Source organism: Musca domestica, unplaced genomic scaffold (assembly GCF_030504385.1).
Source record: "Musca domestica strain aabys unplaced genomic scaffold, Musca_domestica.polishedcontigs.V.1.1 2, whole genome shotgun sequence".
In the NCBI taxonomy this organism is placed as follows: Eukaryota; Metazoa; Arthropoda; class Insecta; order Diptera; family Muscidae; genus Musca; species Musca domestica.
This window is the reverse complement of record NW_026712249.1, coordinates 978,160-986,222: the sequence shown is the minus strand read 5'-3', so window position 1 is coordinate 986,222 and position 8,063 is coordinate 978,160. Positions and strand designations below refer to the sequence as shown.

General features: G+C 33.6%; 2 protein-coding genes across 5 annotated transcripts; both read left to right on the top strand.

Moving 5' to 3' along the window:
• The first annotated feature begins 244 nt into the window (after nt 1–244).
• Nucleotides 245–5,015, top strand: LOC101893107 (beta-1,4-mannosyltransferase egh). Of its 4 annotated transcripts, none has more exons than XM_005190308.4 (3): nt 245–511; nt 1,860–2,834; nt 2,895–5,015. In XM_005190308.4, exons 2-3 carry the CDS (start codon nt 2,034–2,036, stop codon nt 3,471–3,473), a joined length of 1,380 nt encoding a protein of 459 aa, XP_005190365.1. In that variant the 5' UTR covers nt 245–511; nt 1,860–2,033; the 3' UTR covers nt 3,474–5,015. The 4 variants fall into 4 exon arrangements, with proteins under 4 accessions (XP_005190365.1, XP_019894756.1, XP_058977545.1 ...); XM_020039197.2 differs by having other exon boundaries at nt 245–515; XM_059121562.1 differs by having other exon boundaries at nt 245–560.
• A 2,212-nt stretch (nt 5,016–7,227) lies between these two features.
• On the top strand, nt 7,228–8,015 carry LOC101893722 (protein FAM32A). The gene is made up of 2 exons (XM_005190313.4): nt 7,228–7,764; nt 7,818–8,015. The coding sequence occupies exons 1-2, from the start codon at nt 7,552–7,554 to the stop codon at nt 7,938–7,940; spliced, it is 336 nt and encodes a 111-aa protein (XP_005190370.1). The 5' UTR covers nt 7,228–7,551; the 3' UTR covers nt 7,941–8,015.
• The last annotated feature ends 48 nt before the right edge of the window (nt 8,016–8,063 follow it).

Genomic DNA, 8,063 nt, shown 5'->3' with positions numbered 1-8,063 from the left:
CGTCGAACCATTTTTATCAAATTAGTATATTTTTGTTATAATTATTGAAGTGCTATAAGCAACAAATGTACATAAAAACGTATACATTAATTTTTATTCTAAACTAAATGAATAGAAAGTTATTAAATCAAACAAAATCATTTTTTAATGTTAAAGTCGTTGACTTTTAGCCACCGAAGGCCTTATATTGCTTTAGCCGCCGCCAATTCTCTTTCGGCTGCAGTCGACTTTTAGCCGCCGCCGCCGGGAATTTCACATCGGCTTCGCCCTCTGTAGATAGACATTAATACAAACAAATTTATATAATATTTAGAAAGAAAATCAATTAACATATATAATTAACAATAAGAATAGCAAGAGAGCGTGTGGAAAAATGCTACAGATACCGAGTAACTGTGCAATGCATTGTATCCACAATTAAAAGACGACCGGGGCGTGTTGTGTGCTTGTATAAGTGTGCGGAATATCATAAAATTGTAAAAGTATAGTTTTCACAAAAAGGTGATAAAAAGTGAGTGAGTGTTTACGGAACCAGAATATACCTACCAAATGATAAAAATGTAATCAAAAGCTAAATGTGTGTTTAGCCCCTCAGTATTCTTTAAAGAGGTCCCCATAACATTTCAGATTTACTTTCCTATTACGATTTTCGAGTAATTCTGACCCTTAGTCACCCACAAGATAAGATCAACAAAGTTTGTATGGTTGTTCGAATATCTCGGATTTTTATTAGCCCGTGTAGTACATTAACCCAATACATGTAAATAGTCGTTGGAAATCAATGGCAATGTAGAATTGAGAAAAACCAAAAAATATAAGTATAGCAAAAACCTTTGGACAAAATGTCAATGTCTCATTTGAAGATTTTACAATTTGAGTGCAGTATAAATGCAATAAATGCTTGTCTGTGCAAATGTAGACTTGCAAACTGATGTTGGTAGCAGAGCAATAGCTGTTAACATCCGTCCTTAAGGAGTACTGTGCAAATTTTCGATTCAAAGGTTTATCCTTGCTCTAAATATAACATCATATGGATTAAAATCATGTGTATGTGGATGGCATAATATTTTTACCGTGTCGAATATACAATTAAACTATTTTTGGCTACCTCTTTCAAACTGCGTCACTATCCCATCTTTGTAAACCATGAAAGAAGATTTCACCCAAGGTGTTTCGAATTCCATGACGAATTGTATAACTTGGTCTAGTTTAGATAAGAATTTATATGATAATTTCGCTAAGAGTCAGCAGTCAACATTCGTTATCTATGTGATTTTCATTTGTTTCATTATTGTCATTACCATGTATTATACCCGCATTTCTCGCAAACGTAGTCATGCATTCGGAAGCGTTCATTTTATAAATAAATCAAAATATACTTTTCTGTTGATACCCAAAGGGCGTTCGGTTGAGTCATCGTCAATTTCTGAAGACTTTTGTTTATAAAATTGTGTGAAATTCTGTTGAACGGACGTGGATCCTGAATTGTAAAATAGCCGTATGTAGTGCTTCAAATTCTTACACAGCTGAAATCGTTAATGCAACGTTGCAGTAACCATGACAGGACTTTATATCTTATCATACTAGCACGTATATTTTTAATAACAATCAGTTTCAGATCTCAAAGTTTTCATGGAATTTTGACGAAACCGTTTGTGATTTTCTATTGGTATTCAATCTACTTAAACAATTTCGTAACTTATCATGGTAATCAAACTAATACAAGTCTAAATCGTTATCAATCGTTTTTGACTTCGAATACAGAGCAGAAACCAATTAAGATAACTTCCCCTTTTTAATCATTACTACTATTATTTAGATCGTGTAAAACGAAAATAATTTTTCCAACATTGTTTCAGGAATATAGGTGCCATAGGAACCCTTGGATGGACTAAAATAAACGGGATTCAATAACTTTTCATGCACAAATATTTGCTGGAGGCTCGAAAATTGAAACAATATATACGAGAATTACTCTTTGAGTACAAATTAACGTACTTTAATCGCAACTATTGGCACGTTATATTGCCGTTATGAATTCGAGCACCAAGCATCTCCTGCATTGTTCATTGCTGATTGCAGTTATATTTGGATTTGAAATATTTTCAGGTGGAATTAAGATCGACGAGAATTCTTTCACTGTTCTAGATCCTTGGGTGGAATATGGCAAAATTGCCACAGTTCTCCTTTACTTACTTCGCTTTCTCACCTTCCTCACCCTGCCGCAAGTATTATTCAATTTTTGTGGTTTAGTCTTTTACAATGCTTTTCCCGAAAAAGTTGTGCTCAAAGGCAGTCCCCTGTTGGCCCCATTCATTTGTATCCGCGTTGTAACAAGAGGGGACTTCCCAGACTTGGTCAAAAGCAATGTATTGAGGAACATGAACACCTGCTTGGACACAGGGCTGGAGAACTTTCTAATTGAAGTAGTGACGGACAAAGCCGTTCACTTGGCTCATCACAGGCGTATACGAGAAATTGTTGTCCCGAAGGAATACAAAACGAGAACCGGAGCATTATTCAAGTCGAGAGCTCTACAATACTGTCTGGAGGATAATGTTAATGTTCTCAATGATAATGACTGGATAGTACATTTGGATGAAGAAACATTGCTAACCGAAAACTCTGTGCGCGGCATTATAAACTTTGTTCTGGACGGGAAACATCCCTTTGGGCAGGGTCTAATAACCTACGCCAATGAAAATGTTGTAAATTGGTTAACAACCTTAGCCGATAGTTTTAGAGTGTCCGACGATATGGGTAAATTGCGACTACAATTCAAGCTGTTCCACAAACCCTTATTCAGCTGGAAAGGGAGCTATGTAGTGACTCAAGTAAGTAGAAATACGGTGGCCAACTGACCTACAGCTTGGTAATATATACATTTATTGCAGGTGGGGGCGGAAAGACAAGTATCTTTTGACAATGGCATTGATGGATCGGTTGCTGAGGATTGCTTCTTCGCAATGCGCGCTTTCGCCCAAGGATTCACATTTAATTTCATTGAAGGTGAAATGTACGAAAAGTCGCCGTTTACTCTGTTAGATTTTTTACAACAACGCAAACGTTGGCTGCAAGGTATTCTTTTGGTGGTACACTCTAAAATGATACCCCTTCGACATAAGCTGTTATTGGGTATAAGCGTTTATTCGTGGGTGACAATGCCGTTGTCCACATCAAATATTTTATTTGCCGGCCTGTACCCAATACCATGCCCAAACATTGTAGACTTTGTATGTGCCTTTATAGCGGCCGTCAACATCTATATGTACGTATTTGGTGTCATAAAATCATTTTCGCTATATCGGTTCGGTTTGGTAAAATTTTTGGCATGCGTCCTAGGAGCTGTTTGCACAATACCAGTCAACGTGGTTATTGAAAATGTTGCGGTTATTTGGGGATTGGTGGGCAAGAAACATAAATTCTACGTGGTACAGAAAGATGTACGGGCGTTAGAGTCCGTAGTAGTTTAGAATGGTGCACTATTATAAGCTTAGTAACTCAAAGCTACATTTTTTTTTGTGATAGGGCCCAAATTTAAGGCTTAATCTACGCTGCATCCAATTGAAAAATGTATTTCTCCAAACCCTCCAAATATCGAAAGCCGCTGCTAGATTCCAAATACAAAATTATCTTATTAATAGCGATGTAATTGGAAGGCTTTTCCTCGCGTCACAATACATTTTTGAGGAACCACAGAACAAATATTCACGCACATGCAAACCCTCACAAACCAATTTTCACCTCCTTTCTCTAGAAAGGATCACAACCATATTAAGTATCTTTTAGTTCTATTGTATTGTACGCCTCTAGTTATAAGTCGAATCGTATATTTATTATTACTATTTCCATCCTATCGATACTTGTCTCGTTTGTACGTTATAGAATATGTATCTAGAAAAATTAGTGTCGTAAAAATCGAAAATTAGGCGACAAATAAAGCAAACCCCGAATTTGTTCAGCTTTCGATTTAGGGGATTTGTCTTGATTTCCAAAGAACACAATGTTCTTAGTATACATATGTTGTCTATGCCAAAGTATTATTCGAAGGTATGTATTTTATACATGTATATAATTTACTATAGATGTGTTTCATAACACACAATATTTGTGTACATAAGCTATAAAATGATCCATGCGAAAAGAGTTTCCAAAAACGAGTACGCCGATATTTAATGAAAACTGTGTTTTCTTCTTCAATGTACTTATTCCATACCTATGTTTTACAAAATCCTCAACAAACCAAAATTAAATTATAATATATTTCACAATCCATTTGAGAAATTACAATATTAAAATGTCACATTACTATATACCCAATTCTTGACACTTGGCATTTTTATCTGCTGTTTCATTTTTAACGATGTCCCGTCCTCTAACAAGAATCTCACCCCACTAATTAACTTATAACTTTTGTTATAATTTATTAACAGCGGGGTCACCAACACTGACATATTTAATTGCTCTTATTAGAGAGAAAAGATGCTACAATAATTGTTCATATGCCCACGTATGTGTCAATGTGCGTATAAAAGCATAGACAATGTTATTTCCTTCAAGTCGATCGAGCAGCTCCATTAATTTTAGAATGGACAAATAACACATATATGTATAAACGATTATTCGTGTTGCTATTATAAATAACATATAAAGCTAAAGCATCTTTGTATGGGACACATAGCCCCATTGTATAAACTGTTGCAAAATTATACTGTAATTACTACAAATAAGTTAAAAATGCATGTAGATTGTATTATTCTTTATTTGTTTCAATATTTTTACCTAAGTTATTGAATATACACAAAAACACACACAGAATTACAGATAAAATCAGTATTTGAAATTTAATTTCTTTTTTTTTTAGATAAAAACAAACGAAATAATGAAATATCAATAAGATAGAATAAAAAATATATTGTCTTGTTAAATTCACAATTAAATTATTTTATGGCTTTATGCAATATAACATCACAAAAAAGAGAACAATACCAAAAATAAACCTTTATTACAAAACATCTATATTTTTATTTTTTAATTTGGGACAGCAGAATTCACCATTTCTTAAACAATCCAATATTCGTCCGACTTTGTCATTGCGCATTATTTATGCATATCAGACTGTATCCATTTGTACCATTTAAGGACTCTTTCAATGATATTTATGTATGAGAAATTGTAATGTTCATTAGAATGGGCTTTGGGCGACATTGGAAGAGCGTTTCGATTTCGGTGCAACTTCTGACCAAAAGTATGGAGTGGTTAACATGTTCTCTGTCCGAAGTGTGTGATGAAGTCCTTAAGTTTTTGGCGGCTTTCGGATCCTGCTATTAAGGTATTCATGGACATTTGAATTGTCAACAAACATTTTTTTGCCTAATATTAGCCATTATACTTAACAAAACGGCGATGGTGCTGAAATGTTTTTGTGGTTAAGGAACAGCGGCACACTTTAGGAAATATATGTAATCGTATACTTCATGTTTCCACAAATTGTAAGATGTAGAATACCTTACATGCAGTTTGGTTTCAATTTAAAAGGTATCTTGCTTTTTCACGATTTTCTAGCAATTGCTTGCAATTTTGAGAGATTTGGACCTACAGCTAACAACTATATATTCAGGGGATTTAATGTTCATTTGTTTTATTAAAATGAGAGCATTTGTCGAAAAAATAAAATAAAAAATTTAAAAAATTTTTGGGAATACTGAAAATTATGAATGAAAACTACAATGTTGAATGGCGTATGTACATTCAAACGAAAGTAAATTTTGTTTCCTCTCCCATCTGAGGTACACATTTTGCCCACGAGTTGAAATTTCTACAGAAAACTGGAAACAAAAGAGGCAATATTTTCAAAATTGTATCGGCAGAAAAATGGTTTGACAAGTGTCTCTCCAGCAGAATTTAAAAATAGAAAAATACTAAAATATGTTCAAAGTGTCAACATTTACACAAAAAGTTGAAAACATGAATGAAAATATTCATAAAATGAAATCTTTGGGAGATAAACAACAATATTTTCTACTCATATTACTGAGAATTCCATATATTTTCGTATAAATTGCCATTAAAATCAACAAACCAAAATTTTGAAAAAAGGAATCATTTTACATAAATGTTTAATTTTTTTTTTTAATATCAGTAGATTTTATATGTTTTCTTTACGAAGTCAATTGGAGGTAAGTATGATTTACGTTCTTCAAAAATTTTTTACAAATTTGAATAATTTTTCATCCAAAAATGTAAGTTCCAAAATTGGTTTGAAGTTCATTGTCCCAGCATGAATTGCGGCTCGCACATTAAAGCTATTAACAAATATAGCCATGAAATTGAATGATTGAACAGTTAGAATCATATTTTAGATAGAAAAATCCAGTCATTTTATTCACTTTTCGCCCTTGGAAAAAAATGAAAACAATAATTTTGAATGAGTCTGACAGGAAGCGGACATAGCCTCAGGGCTGTATTTTTGTAGTTTTACGAAGCTGTCCTACCTCCTTATTGTACCATGCTTATTGCTCCCTACTTCACATTTTCCACCTCAGCTTATTACCAAACGATCTGTCAATTAAATTTGAATTCGCTGCAACCAAAACAAACTTCAAAACTATGATAGAATACCATGGCAGAAGAATACAGGTAAATGCATCAACGCTTGGGAGCATTGATATGTCAAAAAAAAATTTAAATGTTTTTCAAATATAAGTAGATTTTTATATGTTTTCTTATACTACGTCATTCGGAGGCGTTTTTCAAAAGTTTTTACAAATTTAAATAATTTTTCATTCAACATTTTCAATTCCAAAATTGTCGACGCGTCTACCTATATTCTTCTACCATGGAGAATACGCATAGCTTCTGAAACAATGAACTGTCAAACCAATATTTAAATTGGAAATTTTAGAAGAATATAGTAGGAAAATGTATGGTAGAAGAATATAGGTAAATGCATCAAATTTCAAAATTGTTAAAATGATTTGTCAAAAATAAGTAGATTTTAGATAGATATTTTCAACAATTTTTCATTCAACATTTTTAATTTCAAAGTCGGTTTGACAGTTCATTGTCTCAGCAGCTGCGTCGATACGTTTACCTGTATTTTTCTATCATATGTTATACATACAGAAAATTGACAGCAAACGTATTCGCACACACACACAAAATTCTTCTGTATCTGTAATATATTATTATTAAATATTTATTTTCGCCTCAAGCTTGAATTTTGACATTTCATTTGATAGTTAGCAACTACTTCCGCGCTCTTTAGTGAATATGTTCAATTTTCCTCACGTCTCATTCGTAAACAACAGAGTACCTCGAGTCTTTGCTTTCTGTTTATTTTTTATCGATCATTCCTTCGTTTCGTTGGGACGTTTTTCATTTTTGCTTTCCACGCTCGGGAGACGAAAATCAACCAACCAACCATACGCCCAACATCAAAGGAAGTTTGTAGAGAAATTGAATTGGCTACTCACGAAAACCCTATTGTAAGCGAAATCCGAAATCCACGAAATCGAGTGTTGACTCTTTTCTTGAACACAATTCCATACAATGTCGGACGAATATTCCTATTCTTGTGTTGCCAAAGGAAAACTTAAATTGAAAAATGACGCAGGAGTTAAGAAAAAGAAGAAGAAGAAAAGTAAGGACAAAGAAAAGGAGCGAGAAGATTTGCAGCAAGCCCTTTCCAGCGAACGATCCAGCAGCAATAGCATATCATTGACTAAAGCCGAGATAGCATTCAAGCAACAACAGGAAAAAATGGTAATAAGAAACATAAAAAGTCACAGAATGTTTAATAACATATAATCTTTTAGCGAAATAAACGGATTCTTGAGAAGGCAACAACCACCCATAAGGAGAGAGTAGAAAAATTCAATGAACACTTGGACACGTTAACCGAACACTTTGATATCCCGAAGGTTTCTTGGACCAAATAGGTACATTGTTGTGTAAATACGTCGGCCTCAGCTATGTATTTAATAAAATAAACAAACCGTATTTTGAGGATTTTACCTAGTGTGTTAGTTCTTGGTACAATAGGCCGTGTAGACTTTTATATC